This window comes from Hirundo rustica, chromosome 19, assembly GCF_015227805.2.
Source record: "Hirundo rustica isolate bHirRus1 chromosome 19, bHirRus1.pri.v3, whole genome shotgun sequence".
In the NCBI taxonomy this organism is placed as follows: Eukaryota; Metazoa; Chordata; class Aves; order Passeriformes; family Hirundinidae; genus Hirundo; species Hirundo rustica.
This window is the reverse complement of record NC_053468.1, coordinates 8,190,157-8,211,406: the sequence shown is the minus strand read 5'-3', so window position 1 is coordinate 8,211,406 and position 21,250 is coordinate 8,190,157. Positions and strand designations below refer to the sequence as shown.

At 43.4% G+C, this 21,250-nt stretch overlaps 1 protein-coding gene across 3 annotated transcripts in view; it reads left to right on the top strand.

Annotated features, from left to right (window-relative positions):
* The window catches only part of CASTOR2 (cytosolic arginine sensor for mTORC1 subunit 2), a 130,286-nt gene that overhangs the window by 63,258 nt on the left and 45,778 nt on the right, over nucleotides 1-21,250 (top strand). For all 3 annotated transcript variants that reach the window (XM_040082557.2, XM_040082558.2, XM_058423038.1), the window contains exon 2: nucleotides 2,871-2,941. In XM_040082557.2, the coding sequence (XP_039938491.1) occupies nucleotides 2,871-2,941 (71 nt within the window). The remainder of the gene's footprint in view (nucleotides 1-2,870; nucleotides 2,942-21,250) is intronic.

Sequence of the window (21,250 nt, the reverse complement as noted above, 5' to 3'; positions counted from 1 at the left end):
TGCTTAAGTGGAAATGTGCTTAAACATTGAGAAGGCAGAAATCCAAAATAATCTATCCAAGGTTTGGCTATTAGGAAGCTAAAAATACTGTCTTCCTACATACAGGATTTCCACATGTACTTGGAGAAATACTGCTTGCTTGATGTCTCAGAATTATTAAAGGGCAGTGCTTTTCTGCTCTTGGCTTTGGTGTGATAATAGAAGATTCTGTTGGCATTCAGCTTATCTAAGACTGGTTTAAGAGGAAATAGAAATTATTGAAATAACTTGAATGGAAGAGGCATGTGTAATGTAATGTGGGGGAGAGAGATGACATTGAGTTCCTTTTTCCTGTCACACAAGGTTTGCCATTCCAATTTTTCATGTTTAGATTTCCTCTGGGAAAATAATGCATCATTGGCTTGAACTAAGTGAATGTATACCGCAAGAACCACTGCTCTTCTCTGTGCTGGTGAAAGACTTTGCTTTTAAATTCAGATGGTTCAGTGGTCCTGACCTTTTGCAGGGCTGCACTGAGTTGGAGATTGGTCTTTGAGATGGTATATGGAGATATGAGGTTTTGACGTGAGTTCTGAGGCATCAATTATGGGATTTCATGTGTATATATCCCTTAAATATCACCATATTTAGATGTATGCCTAGAAACTGGCATCTGTCACAATCATTCTTTTCTGCTGGGGTCTGTGTGTGCACACAGACACCTATTACTGTTCTAGTAAAAAATTCTTCTGTAAATGCCATTACAGATCAGAAAAGGTTAGATTTTTAATATTAATGTTTTCTCCTTTAGGACCTCTAGTTTCTCCCTAGTCAGCATGCCTGTGACTCAGGCAGGCAGTAGTAGCAAAGAGTTTTATTTCAGTGACTTCTCTAGGGAATTCATCCACTCTAACAAATACTTCTGCCTCCTGGAACCCACCTGAAGCAGCACCCCAGAAATTCTTTTTGCCCAGCTTGTAGTACCCCTCGCACTGGTAGCAGCCTCGTACAATTTAGAAGTGACAGTAAGAAATTGAGCTGCTGCTATTTTCTGCTTCTTTTGGCACTATTCCTGGAGAGAGTTGAGTTGGTAAATGTGGCTGTCAGAGCAGCTATTACCAATGACACAAAATAATTAAGTTGTGGTTTCTGTTGTGGTGGGGCCACGTCTGTATTTTATAATGATATGTCTGTGCTAGGAGGGAGTGTTCTGCTTGATTGTTGTGATGGATGCTTCCAGGAAAACAGGACAGGTCTCTAAAGGCAGGTTGTCTAATACTTTCCATGTACATGACATCCTGTTGGTTACATGGCAGACCACTAATTGAACTGTGTGTTGTTTCCTCTCAGTTTTCTGATGAGGTGATGGGGAGAGCAGCATCCATCTCATTTTTCTCCCTCTTGCTTTTGGAGGGCATAGCTGCTTTGTTTGTTCTTTTCAGCCAGTCAAAAGAATGCTGAAGCCAGCCTGATTCTTTATGAAGTGAATGCTTTCACTTTTTGATATCTTGAGCCACCAATATGAAGTTCCAGACTTTCAGAAGTCTTGGAGACTTTTGGACACAGATTCTCAGCGGTGCTGGGAAGCCCTGGTAGTCCCTGGTTCTTGAACCCTGCTGAACTGTGCTTCATGCAGAAATTGCACTCTGAAGATGCTGCAGAATTTGGGGGCCTTGAAAACAATCTCTCTTTTTCCAGTATTCAAAATATTTTCTGTAGGTTGTCTCAGATAAATTTGAGAGTACTGTAGTGTAACTGTAGTGTAACTGAATTCCTGCTTTTTGGTTCTTAGAGACACATGCTCTTCCTGCTGCACCCAGTTTAGAGGGAGAAATTTCTCCTGCTCCTAGGTAACAAACACAGTCAGTCCATGTGCTCTGGCATTCTCCTGGAGGGGCTGGGAGCCCTGGGGCTGTCGAGGATGCTGGCACTGTGCTGATGCCCTGCTGAAGGTTGCATGAGCTTGCAAAATGTCTTGCCAACCTTCCTGCCATTGCTGGGGACCAGCTAGATAGCAGCTGGGGTTTTTTCAGTAGATGTTGATGTACATATGTTGGTGTGTCAGGGAAAAAAATCAACCTTTTCAATTATATGTGGTGTTAAGCCTTACAGCTGAAGCTTTTTTTGTGTGTCTGCAGTGGAAGAATCCCATGTCACATCTGATTTGTATCTCCTGTTAGAGGTGACATTGTGTTAAATGGTGAGCAAGCAGGGGGTGCTGCACTGCTTGTGACCTGTGATGTCAGAAGATGGAGCAGAGCAGAGGCCACAGGGGCAAAGCTCAGCCTTGTGGCCATTGGCTGCTGCCACTCTTCTTCACCAGGAACACCCCAGGAAGGGGACAGGACCAGCACAGGAAATTGGGACGCTGTCTGCTGGTGGCAAAAGCCTCTGCAGGAGCAAGAAGAGGTACTGGGGCTTGGTTGAGAGGTTAGATGTCAAACAAACCTTGATAAGGCAAGAAACTTCAGTGGGCAAAAAGCTTCATGCATGAACCATGGGAATGCTTTTGGAGGGTGCTGGAGTGAGCAGTCAGTGAGCAAAGTTTTTTGCTCTGTGTCAGTGCAACGCAGCAGGTCCTGGATGTGATGGGAAGCCTTAAGGGATATGGTAATTTAGTAAAGTAACTAAGAATTAAGTAATAAAAATAATAAGAGTTTTACCAGCTTCATTGTGCATAGGCAGGCAGCAGGGAATATGGGTCACACAGTATGAGCTAGCCAGAAATAAAATCCAGGTCTGTTAATGCCTCAGGTCTCTCCATAAACATCAGACTGTGACTCTTTCCTTCAGCACAGCTTGGATGGGAAAGGATTTCTATTTTAGGTGGAAGATGGGGCTCTGCTCAGTCCAGGTGCTAATCACGTTCTCCCACTGTTTGCCTTTGCCAGGTGCAAGTTCTTCAGCCTCACAGAAACCCCTGAGGACTACACCATCATTGTGGATGAAGAGGGCTTCCTAGGTAAGTGTCAGCACGTGCCACGTTAGTATCCAGCTTGGGGTTGGACGAGGAAAACATGTAATCTCACCGAGACTGTAAACAAAAATGTTTGTAAAACAGGTCTGTTTGTCAGTGCTGGGAGTGCAGCTCTGAAAGGTGCTTTGATCACGTAAGCACACTGTCTCTGCTGCCATGCTGTACAAGGCATTTCAGACATGGAATATGAATATATTTGAATGCTGGGAGAGCATCACACGCAAATCTTAAAGCGTAGTTTAAGCAGGTTTGAAAAAGCAAAACCATCTGCATACGATTGCATTAAAATGAGCTGGCTTATGTCCCCAAGCCTCCCTAAGTGTACCACATCTTGCATTTCCAGCTTCTGTCAACCTCTATCTTTGAAAGGAGCACTTGAAGATGAATAGTTTGTGTCATCCCTCCAGCCAGCACAGTGCTGTGGAGTTGTGGTTCAGCTCCTTTGGCTCGTGTAAGCTGTGATTTGTCCCCCTTTCTCACACCCAGCTCTCCCTGTATTGCCCTCTGTGCCTGGGGTGCCTGAAAGGGTCAGAGGTGGAGTTGGTTGTGTGTCACACAAGGTGGTTGGCATGTGCTTGAGAGCTGCAGGTTCTTGGCATGGTCCAAGGGTGATGGAGAGAATGGTTTGGCTTTGTAGATGGAAATAGTTTGTAATAACCTTTGTCATGTGTGGAGGTTTTGTTTGTAACAGTGTTATTGAGGTGGGGGAATGAGGAAGTGTTGTGCAGCTATTATTATTTTTGATGAGTCATTCTTTATGTGTTTGGAATTAAAAGTCTACACATTTTGAGGTCAGAGAAAATTCATTAAAATATGAAAAAAGAGGATTTCATTCCAGAATAGTAATTAACTCTTGAGAACCTTCTTTAGACTCTGTAATATTCAATGGTTTTGTAAAAACCACAAGGAGAAAAATTGAGAGTACACCATCTTTATTAAGTACAGAGTTTTATGATTGGTAGCCTTGCTGAAGTTGTCCCGTTTCTGCTTCGGGAATATTCACAAACATGTGATAGAACAGGCTACATTTTAGACCAGTACAGTGGTACCTGAAGATTTTAGTAAATTAATTGCTAGGCTGAGAATCCTGAGTGGATCTTTATAGCTATATCTGTTTATCATTTGGATGTTTTGAGGTTTGATTGAAAGTCTATGCTATGTACTTTTGATCTCAGAAGAGGTGACATAGGGTTCTGCTGCCAGAGGGTCCCTGGTTGTATTTTTTTTAAGGGGCATATGCACTAAAATTTTATTACTGTTAGTAGTATCAGCTTTTTTTGTTACCAGCGGCAACTGAGGAAAATCAATTCTGATTTGATTTTGCCGTAGTAGTAGGATGCAGAGCCTCCCTCTAAGAGCTTCATTTGAAGTGAAGGCTCACTAAAGGAGGAAAAAGTTTCTGGGTTATTTTCCAAGGGGCACAGCACGTGGCAGAGCAAGAAACCCAGAGATTCTCATTCTTAGGAGGGAGTCTGTGTCAGAACCTGCAGGTGGGGTGTACCAGGGGCATGCTCATCTCCAGCATCATGTCTGTGTCTGACATCCATGGCACTCCATGTCCAGCTGGCATGATGCAGATTTTTCAGTTCAGTCACTGGTGACGAGCTGAATTGCAGCCACCCCTGTACAGTCTCCAGCAGCCACACTGCTGTTTATCTCTGGAAATTATACTAGCTTGAAGCAAAGGTGAGCTCAAGCAGTGGTCTTGCTCATCCACACAGAGAGACTGTTGCACTGTGCGCCATTGGTTGTACTTGGAGCAAATCCCAGGTCTGGAATGATCACTCCTTAGGAGGCTGCGTGTCCCACTGGTGGCCAGGTTATCTCTGTGAACAGGCAGTGCTGCTGCAATTCAAAGCAGCAGTCCTCTCTCTTTGGATCTTCTGTTCCCTTGGCTCTCCCTGCCACCCAAACTTAGTGCCCACGTACCTTCCTGTGGCTGTGGTTTGGGCACAGAACATCCCTGGTTTTTCCAAACACACCGTGTGCAGTTGGGATGCTTAAGCAGGGCTTTGCAGGGGAGAAGATCAACTTCCAGGCAGCGTGTGGGAAGGAAGGAATATGCTAAGGCTGTCCTCTGCCACAGCGTGGTGTGAAAGCCAGGTGCAAATCCCAGCCTGGGTAGTAGTGTCACCGAGCTGCTGGCTTCATCACCTTCTCTGTACTTTCCCCTGGAAGTGGTGATCTGCTGGTGAGACCTGTATGCACCACGTCCTGCTAACTCTCCTGCCACAGCTCCCATATCCTTTGGGTTTGTGTCCAGCTCGTGTTCTTCTTTCTGAATTGTCACCACCACATCCAAAGCTTCATCTCAGGCTTAGCCTTGTGTGCAGTTCCATCCCTGCTCCTCAGTTCAGTGTGGTGTAAGTTTTTCGTAGTCTGGAGTCACAGTCACAGTCTGGCTAGAAATGTCTCAGTTAGAGAAAGTTCACTTTTCCATTGTATAGCCTGTAATCAGCCCATGGGCTTAAACAGAATCAAAATCTCTGAGTTGCAGCATCCCACCTTCTTGCAAAACAGCACCAATTACGTCTGCCTCGAGTGTATCAGCTGCCTCTTGTCCTGAATAGTGAAGTGCCAAATGCAGCTCAAGAACTACAGGGTAAACGTAGACATTTGATGAGCGGTTCAGATAGCAGATCCAACAGTAAATTGCTTCCTTTTCCCTGCCAGGTAACATTTTTTCCTTGCAGTGCTTAACAAACTCAATATAAGTCTCTGAAAGACAGGTTTTTCTTTGTGGAAAATGAGAACCTTTCTTCCTCAGGCATGTGTATGAATTTTTGCTGCAGCAGCAATGAGAAGATTGGCCTGTTAGCTGGAATCTTCCATGTCAGCCAGGCCCTTTCTCCTGCACATCACAAATACCACTGATGGCCAAAGAGCAGGCCAGAGAAATACTGGCACTTTCATCAGTCCTTGAGGTTAACACTTATAACATACTGTCATGCAGTAATCATTCCTAACTGTTTTGTCAAAAAATAATCCCTAGGCTTGTTCCCCTGGTAAAGAAGTTGTTCTTTCTTCTCCCCAGTAAATGTCCACAGTGCAAAGCTGTAACCTGCTTAAGCATTCATTGTGCTGAAAGGGGGATGGCTACAGCCTAATTCTTGGCTTTAATTCCCTGGTGGTGAGGTGGGGATTATATTTGCACAGAACCTTGTTTGTTCCAGTGCCTGTTTCTTGGGCTTTGCCTGCTGATGAAGAAGATTTTTATTCAGCAAATAACACAGGGGACTGTGCACAGAAAGCTCTTTTCCTGGCTGATACTGAGACGAACTAGCAGGAGAAGTTTGGCCATGGGCCCTCCTGCATGAAGACAAATGTCTCAGCTAGTGGGGTGCTTGGATAGCCATGTCTGGCCCTGGCATTCATCCCCCTGCTGCACAGCCAGCACATGGCAGAAAGGTGGAGTGGCTGTTGCTCCTTGAAATAGGGGAATATTTGTTTGGCTCGTTTGCTTTTTTCCCCAAAGTTTGGCTGAAAGCAGGAGCTGTTTGTGCATGTGTACATATGCCATAGCCCGTGTTCTCTGCACAGTCTGTTCCTTTTTCAGAGAGCAGCAAGGACAGAGTTGTGTCTCTGGGCAGCTGCATGAACAGAGCAGCTTGTGGTCTTGCTGATCCCAGTAGTCTCTGTTCATTGAAGGTTTCAGCTTTTACACACTGAAGCACATGCCATCACACCTGGAGGTGGCCATCATCTTGGAAACCCCCTTTATATGCACTGGGAACATCTGCATAAATGGGGCCTGGGACAGGCTGTCACCCAGGTGAAGCTGTCCTGAAGATGCATTATTGGAAAGCAACATGTTGCTAACATTTTTCAAGGTGAGGTTACTGGCTCCCTGACCTTGGCCCTTGGTTGGTGTCCCTTGTGTGCAATCTTTCATGTATGCAGTGTATTTTGAAGATATTGAAGAAGGGAAAAAGAAATCAAGCGTTAGGGTCAAGGAAGGAATGAATCACTGTGATTTCCAAATTAGTAAACATACATATGCTGCGTTTAGGGAAATTTGGGGTGAGGGAAACACATCACCTTTGTGTACTCTGCTCTTCTTTCTCTGGAACTGGGAAGTCCATTTCGTGTGGATTATTGCAGTCAGCAGACCTTGGGTCCTGGATGATCTCTTCTGGATCAGAACCAGAGAGGAAAAGCCATTTCATTTCTGTACTGAAGCAGCAGTAAGAAATGTCTTTCTGAGGTGCAGGTCTACTGTGTGAACACAGAGCAAAACTCTTGGTCTCCTCACACTGAGGTTCATCTGCAAGATGGGTGTTACAGTCCTTCCTTAAACCTTCTTTGGTTGCCTGATATGGCTAGTAATTCCTCTTAGGCCAGAAATCCATTCACTGACATATTTTCTAGGAGGAGATTCTTAGTCTGAGCTCATACTTCACAGTAAATTGTTCAAGATATTAAAAATAATGGAACTATTTCAAAAATCTCAGCTAGTTACAGTGGCAGAAAAAAATTATTTCTAATAAGAAAAGGATTAAAAAAAAAAAAATCATGCTGGCAGTGCTTTGTTTTGATAACCATCGTCCTCAGACAGTCCTGTCTGACCTTGGATCCATGACCATCATATGCTTTAGTACCACACTGAGTTCCTATTTCAATAACATCAAAATGGTAAATTGCTTTTAGTGTCCTCTCTCTTTTCCTGCACATAAACTGGGTGAGAAAACAGCTTATAAATAAGTCCAAGCACAGGACCCATCTAGCTAGGAGCAATCTTTTTTTAAAGATACAGAGGGAAGCAAGCTAATAGTTGCATCTGGTTTTCTGAATATTCCTTGTATAACTATTTTTTCTTTAAATTTTAATTGCCCAGTGACTAGGCCTTTGTGTGTGAGGCACAGTGGCATAAGTTGCTTGCTGACATTTATAGTGCTAGATTCCTCCCCCGGACGGCCAGGGGTGCCTGTGGTTGCTAAGCAGAACATGATTTTCTCTGCTAAACACGTGTACAATCATTCTCTTCTCATCTCTGTATTGGCTAGACTATGCTTTGTCTGGGGTTTTCATGTTTTTAAGTAATGTGGTATTAATCACCTAAATTCAAGTTAAAACATGGGGATTTGACTATTGGCTTATTAGAAATATATGCTTGGTTGAGGAGGCTTTTCCTGCAGTGCATCTCTGCTAATACAGATCAATAAACTTTTTGGGGGTCTGTGATTATGCAGGATTTCTGCCCTCTCCCGAGAGGCAGCAGGGTTTGGTGGTTAAAGCTTTTGAGGGAAGGGAGGAAAATGACAAATATATAATATTCCAAGGTCTGCTTTGCATCACGTGGGGAAAGGAGCACTTTTTCTTCTTCTTAGAGCTTGTATGTGAGTGGGTTTGCAAATTTTGACAGCATATATTGTTCCTTATGTTTGTAACCTGCCACATGAAGTCTTTTGGTTCAGTTTCTCTGCTCACTCCTATTTAAAGAAGTACTGCATAAATAATACATATTTTTTCACTGTTTCCTCCAGCAGATGGGTGTGTATTGATACCTATTTTTGTTTCACAGCCTGTGGTGAGAAAGCCAAGACTTCTCTTCCTGAACCACTTGACTGGCCATGATTTCTTCCTTTAAATTTATTACATCTTGGCTGCTTCCTAGTACTTTCCAAAGTCCAAGATAAATGAGCAGATAGATACCAGGGCTCGTTTTTATCAACTCCTCTCATAAACGCAGGACTTACAAAGCTTTTCTCACTGAAACAATGGAACAATTCATTGAAATTTTAGGTTGCTCTCTAAGATCAGGATGCAGCTCAACAGAAAAGTAGCAGCTCTCCTTATTTTTTTCACTAGAGAGCATTTGACCATCTGCTTGTTCTTCCACTGATGTGTTTCTGGTTGTTTCTGAAGGATGGGCTTAAGGGGAGAGAGTGGCTTGCCTTGTTTGTACTGGGGCTGGCTGTAGTCTGCCAGCTCTGAGGAGACACGCCAGGGTGCTAAATGTGCAAGGAAGGGCTGAGGCTGGACACATGCTCTAAGATCTTTTGAAGCATTTATATATTGTAATTGCTGGTAAGACTGTGGTTTGTCATCTTTCTCAGCTTTTTAAGGGAATTTTATATGGAGCACCTTGTGAGAGATGGGTAAGTGCTGGTGTCCCCTGTCACAGGCTGAGAAGTGAAGCACAAGGAAAGCTGAGGAATCAGTGGTACAAGCAATAAAATGAGTCCCTTTTCCCATGGCTGAAAATACTCAGTTATCAGTTCCCAGTCTTTGCTAGCTGTGAATCTTCTTTAAGCCATACTTTTCTCAAGTTCACAACTTGGACAAAGAAGTGGCTTTCCTCCACCTTGGCATCTTATAAATGCTATGGCATCAGTCTAGAAATGGAATCTTCAGAAACCCATGGGGAAAAAACAGTCTGTCACCATCTGCAAACAGAAAAAACCATCTCTTTTGTGGTAATTATTGCAAAATTCTGGTGTGCAGCCCTCCCCAGGGCTGGTCTCTGAGCAGGTTTGCCAGATGTTCTCATGAGTGCAGGAGATGCCTCAGGTTTTTCAAGGATCAGCAGTCATTCATCAAAGTGAGAAAATTTCTCTTCCTAATAAGCTTGGAGGATTCTCCTGATCAAGTGAGATTGGAAAACTAAACAAACTTAAATCCTGTCTGTACCCAGACAGAGACTCTCAGGCAGAAGTTGCAGGGTTTGTGCCCAAAAACTTCATCAACTTTATTTTCTCCTGGTGCCAGTGATCAGCCTTTTCCAGCTTTCCAGGTACGAAATCTCCAGAACTAATGATGGATCAAGGGTAACTCCTGATCCCAGTGCAGTATGTCTGGTTGTTTGGTTTTCACTAGAATTAGTTGAAATCCTTCTATCTGACCCCAGAAATGCAGAATGAGTGCATGACTCCAAACTAACAGTTCTCTTTCGAGGAGAATTTGCTTGCTGCTTTCAGCTCATTCCTGTGCAGTTAAAACAAAGGGGGCTGGTTTTTTTCTTTGCGTGCAGCATTAAGCTGATGGTGACACACTGGGCAGCCATCACCTTCTTCAGGCTTTTGGCCTGACAGTCACAATCATCTTGGGATTGTGGAAGGGCTTTTCCAAGGATAAGGAAGCCTTTCTCAAGCGAGCAGCTTTGCTGTTGCACTGCAGGGTGTAGGCACAGGGTGCCAGAGCACTGTGGTGAAGTTCATGGGTCTGCTGCAGGCTTTTCTGTTTGACCTTGGACAAGTCTCTCATTGTGTCTCAGTTTCCCCGTGTTAGAAACAGGGATAATCCAATTAAATCTCCTCGTAACAGGTCTTGTAAAGATTAATTAGTAAACATGTGGAAATGCTTCGATAATGTTAACAGGCAAGGGCCATTGGAAATAATGATAATTGAGGGAGTTTCTGTCCCTCAGGATTCCCTTTTACGTTGGGTGTGCTTGGCTGAAAGCAGGAGTTAAGGAACAAATCAGGTCTGTAATGGAACAGATATGAGATTATGGTGGGAAAAAATACCCTTTATGGGAAAAGTTACATAAACTTTTTAAAATCTCATATTTTAGCATTTAATCTTGCACAGGATTAAGATTCACAACATCAAGGTGACAGTCATACAGCTAGGAATTTAGTGGCTTCATCTTCAAGTCTTGTTTGAAATGTAATTATTTGCTCTATTCTGTCAGTCCAGTGAAACCTTGTCTGAAATACTGTCTTTAAAAAAAAAAAAGTTGGGTTTTTTTGCTATTTTGTTTGAAAATGCAGAAGGAATTGTAAATGTGAGTCCAGCTGCATTGGATCTTCTTTGGATATTCTTTTATTTCTGTGGGTTTGGCTTTTCAGTGCAACGTGCTGCCTGTGTCCCCTTGCTGGCAGTAACCAGAGCTGGCAACGTTGTCTTCGACTGTCCAGGGCAAGTCCTCTCCACCCCCAGCTTGCAGAGTCTGTGAGCAAAGCCTTTGCCAGGAGTTTCTGAAACACAGGGAAAGTGTTGTCAGGGAGTGGGAAATCTGCTGATTTCTGCAGTTCCTCTGACTGGACTCTCAGAGACAAAATCCTCAGTTCTTCTGGGCTGTGGATCCCATTTGCTTGTGAAGCAGGGTGAGGAGAGGCTGGCTGTGGCAATGCTTTCCTGGCTGGGAGCAAAAAGCCGTGGTTGACAGGTTGGGAAGGACCTAGCTCTTGATCAAAGCACAGAGATGGCATCAAGGTCCCTGCACTCAGGAAGCAATCCTGCACAGGACTGATGCACCCACAGCCATGCTCTGAAATCATCTTGAGCCAAACTTTTATTCTTCATTGCTTGTCAATAAAGAAAAAAAGCCAATTTTTGCTCCGTTCTTCATTCTCATGAGCAAATGGCAGCTTTTGGAGATGGAATCTGGTTTTAATTTTCCAGCTTTGGTCGTTATTAGTGGTGTGCTATCCTGTAAGAGGAAGAAAGAGAGCAGCCGGATTTCCTGAAAACTGACCAGAGCCTAACCTGGATTTGTCTTCCCAGCCCAGCTCTCCAGTGAGAGTGGGCATAATGATTATTTTTGGAATCTGCCTTACAATGTTCCAAATTTTTAGCCAAACATAATAATGATGCTTTGTTTCTGGAGTGTATTCATACTTCCTCTCTTATGAGACCTCTGTGAGGTGAGAATTATTTTCTCCTATATTTGAGGAAACTGATAAAAAGGGAGACCAAATTACTTATTTCAGGTCACATACATACTTTGTGGGACAAAACAGATTCTGCCTTAACTGGAAGCCCAAACTTACATACCCTTATCAGCACTTCAAAGTCAGACTTTATTTACCGCTGTATTGCAGCAACCTGAATATCAGTTCTAAGACACTGCTGTGAAGCCATTTTTTCCTCATGATCCTCCAGCAAGTCTGTAGTGCCTCCCTGTCCATGGCAGGTGGGAGTTGTGCTGACACATTATAACAGCTTTTGTATATAGACTTGACTTTCCTGTGCAATACCTTTTATTGCGGGCTCAGTGTCTGGCCTGGCGAGAACTTTGTCTCTTTCTCTTAAACTCAAGACTTTGATATTAGTCTGAGTTTTTTTTCTTGCAGTAGAAATCAAAAGTAGAAAGCTAAGGAGGCCACCAGAAACAGATTTTCCAAGTGGGTATTTTTTGTGTATTTCACAGACTGCACCAATCTCATTGGAAAGGCACTTCTCCTTTTTGTTTAATTCTTAAAAAGTCAGTGTGAAAATATAACCAGCTTAGATTTTAGATTGCTGACAAAGTTTCAAGTTACAAGGATTGCAAGAGGAGAAGTAATTGAAATGAGATGAAAGCAGGGATTTCTGTCGAAGCGTTTCCTTTTATCAGTCCTTGATTGCTCTCTTAGTAGACACTTGTAATGGAGCAATTTCCTCTGGAGGTGCTGCTGCTTTTAGTGGAGAGAAGGCAGCTTTCTGATTTATGGACTTGCAAGTTCAGCATCAGCCCCTCAAGAAGGACCGGTGTTTGTTATCCTATGGCTGATTGAAAATGATAGTTGCATACCCTAGTTAAACGTTGAGTCCCTTGGAAAGCAGAGGGGTTGCTTGTCAGAGTCAGGATTTCAGAGCTGGGCTATGTGTTTGTACAGCTTTATTTAATTCCAAGTTACCCTTGGGTTATTTAATTTCCTGACAGCTGCAAAAACAGTTCTCAGATAACAATGGTTTCTAATTAGGCAATGCGCCTAAAATGGTAGAATGTTTTATTTTGACCATGACACTGATGTTTTGTATGCAGCTTGGAGATTAGAAAGTTGAGCAAGCTGGACTTCCAGCTTCCTTTGGCAGAGCTGTGTCTCTCTTGTGATCCCCAGTGAATAATGCTGAAGGCATGCCCGCTCCTCTGCCCCTGTGCTTCAAACACCTCTCATTGTTTTGGACTGTGTCATCAGTAAATCTGCCTTTCAGCTGGAACCACCTTCCAGAAATATGTTTTATCAGCACAGCAGGACTGACATGACTTGCATAGCTGAGGCTGCAGAGCATTCCAGGGTGAAGAAAGCAGGTGAGATTTACCTGTAGCTCAGGGTTGTGGCTTCTTGGGCGTTCTATTACACTGCATAGCTGCCCAGATGTTGCTTTTATGGTTCACACACACAGTACAAAATCAGGCAGTGATAGAAATAAACATACAAGTCAACTATTCCTCCAAATCATTTATTCAGTTTAGAAAGGATGTTAGCATCAGGTTATCTTAATGAGATCCTGACGTGATTTGTGCTTGTGGAAGGTTTATGCTTTGGGCTGTACGAATTGACGATCTCTAAATTCCCTCCTGGGACAGCAAAAAGTGACTGTTGGGAGGTCTGTAACCTCCTTTAATTCTTCGACCTCCCCTGAAGTCTTGAATCTAAAAGAAAATAGGTAATTTTATTCTGCTGTTTTGCTCCCTATTTTAATTCCTCTCCAGAGCTCACAATTCTGACAATTCCTATACCACCTCTTACCACTGCAGAACTTTTAAGTTCTTTGTTTAAGATCCTGTTCATATAACCATGATGCAGAATTGCACCTCTGATAAATCAAATGCCTACTTAAAAGTTTTGCAACTTTAATTAGGTGTTTGCTGACCTGCAGTCAGAGTTTATCTATGCCTTTCAGGTGAGCACTATTTACATCATATCCTGTACACTGCTCTTCAGAAGAAGGTTTCTGTATGGATTCTCTATAACCACTTGCTTTTAGGTGACTGATCCTGCTCAGATGCCATGATACAATGAAAGAGAGATTGCTGCATCAATTTCAGTGTAAACAACAGCGAAAAATTACTCTCTGTAATAATCTGGCCTTGCCCAGTTCTTTTGAGATGCTGGTCTCTTTGAAGGAGCTGTGGCTGTATGAGCAGTGCCCATGGGCTGTCCTCTGTGCAGGATCAGCAGGGATGGGAGATGAGCAGCAAGCTTTTCTTCTTCCTTCTCCACTACGGTTTCCTACCAGTCAATAACTGAGGGATTCCTAAATTACAGCTTGAATCTGCATTAGCATATTTAATAGCTGTCAGTATACCAATCCACCACAGAGTTGTCTAATCCCTTATGAAGCCTCGTCATTCTTTTGGTCTCTGTGACATCCTCTGTCAGCACTCTGATAATTTCATCAGGTTTCAGGTGTTTGTTTGCACTGTGGCATGATGATGTCTGTGGTCTGACTCTGTTCTCCTGCCAACAGTTCTTAAGGAACTCTGAGCATCAACTTGTTGTTTCTCAAAGAACTATCCACAGTGTCTGCAAGACTCTTGGGAAAGAGGATAAACAGAGCCATAATAAAAGTACAAAATAACAAAGGTTGTGCCAGGTTATCCTGCGGCTGTTCCTCCATTGAGAACTGACTACTTACTGTTATTTTTTCTTAAAAGTTCAGTGGAAGATCTTTGCTTTCTGAGACAAATTCTTTTGATGAGCTGTTTTGCGTTATATCTTCCCTTAAAATCCTATCTCTGACAGCTGTGCTACAGATATAGTACTTGTAACAGAAAAAATCCAGTTGATTTTCTCATGATAGAGAAGAATAAAATTCTAAAATAGGAACACTTCAGCCCCAGAACACAAATCAAAAGAATTACAGTGTTTGGGTTCATACCTCCCTCTCTCTTTCTCCCTCCCTCTCTCTATGAATGTGCTTATGGATTTGAATCATATAAATCCTAAATCCTCACTAGAATTAAAGTTAGATGTAAGATGCAGCGTACTTCTTCAGAGATGCAATTAGCTTTCTTTCAGAGTAGCATAAAAACTCAGGTTTATTTTCCTTCATAATCCTTCTCCAAGTTTTCTGCAGACCATCAAGGCACAATGGTAAACATGTTCCCACTTTTGCTTTTCCATTTTTCTTTCAGGTTTGCTCTCTCTGGGATTTCCATCCCCATGTTCTACCAAAATATGCTCATGTTGATTTTACAAGATTTACCAACCACTCTTCAGTTCCAACTTTCCTACTTCCACATTTATTGAATTTTTACAGTTGGAAAGAACTGTATCTCCACAGTCACAGTCTTCATTTATTGTTTGAGTTGGTTTTGGAGTACATGAAATGGAAGAGGTTGATAAAATGTGAGAGGTGACTTTTCAAGGACTGGCAGTGTCAGCAGCGCTGGCATTGTGGCTGACAAGCCCTTGGAGGGTCCCCAGAAACCTGATTTCTTTATCTTCGTGTCTTTCACATTGCTGGGCAGATTGCAAACACCAGGTAACTGTTAATCTCTGGAGCCCTGGTAAAGTAACTGTATCTTCGAGGTATTTGTTTCACAGTTGTTTTTCTCTTCTGCTTCCCTGGGCTTGGTTAAGATGTTTATTTACTGAAAGGCTTTAAGCTGAACTTGTATGCTTAGGAGTTTCCAATTTAAATAGACGTATATATATACACATACATACATACATATATATATATATAAAAAGCCTGTGTATGTTGGTGTATATACCTATATTTGCATATGTATAAATTTATTCAGGGAAACAGAAGAGGTTTAAGAGAAAGCATTTTTAGCTCTTCTCTTTCAGAAACCTGTCCTTCAACTCTGGCTTAAAACTGAAATTTTGGATTTTCACTTTATCTGCAGGACCAAACCAAGTTGTTTTGTAGCCGGTGAGTTAAAAAAGCAGTTCACACACGGGCACTGACATTCATACATGAGGCAAGCCCAGCATAGCCGGGAATCCTCAGGAGCTGCGTGACAGGTTGTGTCCTGACCTCTTGAGTACTGATGTTGTACTGCTGAAATCCTCAGGTTTTACGTCTGGTGAATTAGGTGTTTTATTTTGTTTCCTTTAAAAAGTTAGAATTGAGCTTTTGGAGAGGTGGGGTGAGAATTTATGTGGACCATCATGTGGATAAACCTCTGTTGGATTGCTGTTTGTAGCAGACAAGAGTGCCTGCTCTGATGGGTATTTACCGTGGCTTTTCATGCTCTAAACAGAGCAAATATCATTTTTCCCCCAAAATTCATTTTTAGAATTTGTGTAAACAAATTCTTGACCCAGATGAATGCTCCCAACCTGCCACAATGTATCTGGTTTTCGTGGCTTGTATGTACCTTTCTTTACAAGGAAATGTATTTATGTATCCAAGAATCAAGGGCAATCCATGAAAGCTGCTCAGATTGTCTCAGATTACCACCCATTTGGATGAAAGGAAACCACAAACTGAAACCAGTTTGCTTTCAAAAGTGCAATTTGTGTATCTCATAAACATGAAGTTCAAAGGAACTGCAGAGTGTGCTTCACCAACCCCAAAGGAAAATGTTCTTGAGAACAGGAGGTCTAATAGCTCTTTGTGGAGTAACAGCATCATCTTTGAGGCATTTGTGCCTGCTAAATTTTAAGCATATTGAGCTGGGTTTTAGCAAGCCCTTTTTGTGCTGAACATGGCTTAAATATCCAAAAGATGAGAACCTGTCCTGCCCCGTAGAAGTGAGGAAAGGCAGTTGGATGAGGCTGGCTCTTCACGGTGGGGAGGAGGAGGGCAAAGGCAGATGTCTTCTGCAGTAGGAGTCTGCTTGGGTGGCTTGGTCTGACTTGGGTTCTGTGACAAAGGGCAGTGCAGAACACTGGATTTGGAGCAGGGTTCTACTGTACAGGACACAAGGTATGTGCTGGGTACTCACTGCAGAGCACTGCAGGGTTTCCGATGGTATTTGTCATTAATTCTCAGTCCTTACCCACCTGCTTTAAGAATTCCCTTCAGCTGAGAAGTTTCTGGAGGGAAATTTACTAGGGAAAAAAAACAGCCTGTTCTAGAGAGATTCCTGTGCTTGAGTTCAGTAGGGTTTTGATGGACTCCTCTAGACTGGGACGCTTTTGTTGTCAGTTTTGATTAGCTGGGTTCCTGGCATAGGGTGCAGTCTCCTTCCTTGTTTGAAAATGGAAAGGTGTTTTGAAGGCACTCAGTGGAAAACTGGATAAAGGAAAAGAGTTAAATACTGCTTTTCATCTTCTCCTTTACGTGGGTTTGAATTTTTCTGGTGTTTTTTTTTTTTTTTTTCCTGCAGTGAGCTCAAGGCAGCTGGTCTCTGGTCCATGACTAGGTCTCCTAGCCTCTGCCACAGCACAAAGAATGATAGTCATGTGGTCCAGGAAGCAAAAATCTGAAAGGCTCTTGTGTGTTTACCAAGTACTCTTTTTTCAAGCAACTATTGCAGCTCAAAGGTGGCAAGAAAGGTTTGAACAAAAATGCAGAAGGTCCTTGTGGCCAAGATGAGCAGCAGGCGGAGAATGTGACCAATTTCCTGTACAGAAAAGGGCTTCATTATTGATCTGTCTGTGACTATGTTCAGTTACTGAATAGTGATCATAATACAATGTCTACAGTGGATACATATGCTATAATCTATTGTTTTTCTCTCAGCTTCTTTCTTCAATTCTAACAGTTTGGCTACTCGTGGATTAGAGAGTAAGACTGATTTGGCCTTTTTTCCTTTTGAGGTGAGTGAAACAAGGCAGCTGCTTGTCAATATAAGCCTAATTTGATGTGATCTTCTCCAGTTGGGTGAAATAGTGGAGTAAGAGTCACTGGATATGCTTTGTGTGACCACAGACAACAGATCCTGCCTAGCAGGTTGGGAAGCACTCAGTAAGGAGGAGGCACTTGTACTCAGAAATGCGAGAGTGAAATTGTGTAGAAAATTCTGTCAACTAATGGTCTGAAAAAATACTTTGCAAAGGCTGTTTTCTACCCTTACTTCTATTACATCTTATACATTAATCTGAACAACTGGAGAATCACACACATTAATGTCACAGTTCACTTGGGACAATTTGTTTTGCAAGATAATGAACTGTGTCAGCGAAAGTTTACCACTTGCTCTAGATGGGGCTGACAGTTCAGCTTTCTGGTAACTTTGCCAGCATTTCCCAGTAAAATGCCCTTGGTCTTTGACTAAATCTCTGTAACCTAGGGGAGGTTATGTCATCACTTTCTTCAAGTGTTTTTTGTTTTGTTTAAGGTGTTCTCAGGAGTAGCTTGGAAAGAAATACTGCAAAATACTGACAATTTCTTTTTTTGAAGAGCTCTAGTCCTCTCAGGCCTTGGCAGTGGAGGTGTCTTTGCGTGAGAAGGCACCTTCACCTCATTCAAGTCATTCAGCCTAGGTGGAGGTTTGTGTACCCTAGAGTTTTTCAGCCACAATGTCAGGAGTGACAGCAAGTCTGGTGGGTTTTTTACAGTCTGTAGTGCAGCTCATGTTGGCAGTGGGTGCTGCTTGTGGGGGAAGCCTCAATGTTGCAGTTGGGAGCAGAGATGTTCAGGAGCAGAGGACGTTTCTGACCCTGGTGCTACCCCACCTCTTCAGAGGAAGAACCAGAATAAAGGTATAAATAGTCAGTCTGACATTGTAGGGGACAAATCTGTGAGAGTGGCAGTGTGATGGAAATATGGACAGCGTGGTTGGCTGAGGGGACAGATACAGGGTACAGGATCAGTGGGGAAGACAAGAACAGAAAAAAAAGAGTAAAGACAGACATAGCAACAAGAGGAATAGGAGGAGATGATGCAATTTGAGCTGGAGCAGAGGGTGACTGGGGTGGAGAGGTGAGAGGAGGGAAGAGAAGGAGGAGCAGGCTGGTGGGTGTTGTGTTTGTGGGTAAGCAGAAATTAGCCACCCAGGGCACTTGCTCCTTGCACTGCCCATGAGGATGCTCAAGGCAGCGAGTACCTGCCAGACAGCAAACGGTGTGATTCATCCAGATCAGCTAGGGCAGTGGAAAAGGCCAGCTACACTCGCAGTGCGTGCGGCAGGAGGATGGGCTGGCTCTGAAGCAGCAGCACCTGCAGCAGGCCATGAAGCTCTGATACAATTGCAGTTTTTCAGCAGCTTTCAGTGCCCAAGGTGGTGGTTGTACTGGCTTTGTTTCTGAGCATTTTGTTTAGCTATTACTAAAAGTGTCTGTGGTTATGAAAAAACTCAGTTTGCCTGTGCTAATTTACCTCCTCTTGTGTGTGCCTCCTGAGGCATTCAGTTGCATCATTACAGGCTGCTGCTTTGAGCTCTGTTACAGTGCCCAGAGCTCTGGCACTGGAGTGGCACCTGCTCAGTGGTGAATGTGGCTGAGGCTGCAGGCGGCCCTGTCCTTCCCACTGTGGGAAGCTGGTGACTAAATAAAGCAAATGGCAGGAATAGAAATACTGGTTTCATGATAAATTGGATTGTGTCCCTGCCTGTGACAACCTGTTTGGCAGCCTCCCACCTGCAGAGCCCTCAATATTGCACCACTTTAAACATTTTTATGTGTAAAATAATTCCTCAGTTACCGTGCCAGAATGGTTGAGTAAAGCAGGCTGCAGGATGATGATTTGTGAGTTGTGGCAAGGAACCACCATTTTCAGCACCACGTGCTAAATGAGTCTTTAACCTTCATTGAGGGGCTGGGTGCATGCATTAGCGCTTCACTTGGTTTGCAGCATTGCAGGATGAGCTGTTCCCACTGGGGACTCACCAGTGCTGTGCAGCATGAGCCCTGACTGATGATGAATGTGTTGCTTTCCAAGCATAGGTAATAGCTCCTAAATTCCAGGCTGCCATGGGATCTGCAGTAAACTGACCCTGTGGAGAAAATGTGCAGGTAATGTTCAGCTATATTGAGAAGAAGGATCACCCTTTTCATCAAGAGCACATATATATGGAAGTTATTAAAGCTTAGTAAACAAATAAGTGTTTTATTGACGATTAACTCAAGTGCAGATTGCTTTTACATGTTTGAAGAACCATCTGTGCCACACTTGGGAGAGACTGGGCTGCAGCAGCCCCATCTTTAGTGTTTTCTTGCTCTCTTTCATCTTTAGGATCAGCTGGGGGTTCTGGGAATGGAGAGTCATCTCTAACTGTGTCTGGTTCAGAGGTCTAGATTTGTTTACTCTAAGGAAGAGGTCATACGAGTCCTGTACAAACACAACGGCTTTGTTCTGCGAGATGCTTCTCTTCTGTGCTTTCTTTCATACCATCCTGACCCTTGGCATTTCACAACAATGGGGCACAGCAGAGCTGAAAAAATTAGCTGTCCTTTGATTTCTAGGACCCAAGATTTGGCAGTCCAGTTCTAATTCTTACGAATTAGAGGGTAGCTGTGTCAAGGCAACACTTTGGGAACAGAGTTGGGGAGGACAAGCCTGAAGGCAAGAGTCTAAACTGAAGGCATGCTGAGGTGTGAGGTTGCTGCTGGGGCTCTGTCATGGTCCAGTTTTAAAGTTATTAGAAATGCCTCGGCCTGAATTAAGGTGCAAAGACCATATACCAAGGTCAGTAGTATTTTTATTTAATAGTAAATACGAGAGAGAGAGGAAAAGAGAAAAAGGAAGAGAAAGAAGTAGAGAAGAGGTGGGGGGACAGAAAAACAGACAGAATAAAGAAAATATCACTGTTCCATGGATCCCAACAATGTTCCATTGATAGGCTCCAGCAGGTCTTGGTGGTGAAGGTCCCCCAAAAGCACAGAACCCGATGGATTAGTAGGTACTGAGGCCAGGTGGGGATGCCTCGGTACATCCCCTAGAACGGGAACCAGTCTCTCGCAGCAGACTCTGCATCTGTTGCATCATTTTACATCACTTGCAGTCCTGTGGTGCAAAGCCTCAGGAATGAGTCTGGGGAGTGCTCTGGGGGGTGTTTGATGGATTATGACACCCCCTCATCTGCCTCTCAGTTGAATGTCCTGTGGATGAGGCCTGTGGGGTTGGGGGTTCCACAGCAGGGCCAGTTTGTGTAAGGGAGATTATGTGTTCAGTGCCTCTGACCAGAGGTTACACCATGCACACAAAACCTCTTTTTCCCCCCTCATTTCAGGGGGAGGCTGTGAGCTGTGGTGTCCCCACCCCAAACCCAGCCAGAGATGATTCTCAGTGCAGCTGCTGGGTTTGGCTTTCTTATGGATGCATTCCTTTCCCTCAGCCTTGTTTGCTTCTCTCTAGACCTGAGATGATTGAACAATACTGTCCCCCTTATCTTATCTAGGCAGCTTAATTTACAGTCCAAAGTTCCAGTCAGGCGTCTTCAAGGAGGCTTCTGCAGTTGTAGCATCTTCATAGAGCTTTTGCTACAAAAACTCCTTCCTGACAATGTTAAATGCATGAACCATTTCAGTCCCTGACAAGCTGTACGCATGTCTGCCCACAGATTGACCAGCTCGGAAGCAGAGGGTAAAGCTGGGGAGCAGGGTGTTAGTCTGCATCACTCTGTAAGCCTCCTCTTTTGGGACATCCATCATTTCTCTCAGCCACTTCTTTCAGAACTTTCGTTTATTCTGAAGATGTCTGTTTTGTTTCTTTGCTTGAGAGCTTGTGCTGAGTTTCTGCTAAGCCCTCTCATGGGACTAACTTTTGCTTTTGATTGCCTGCAATGCACAGTGAAGTTGCACT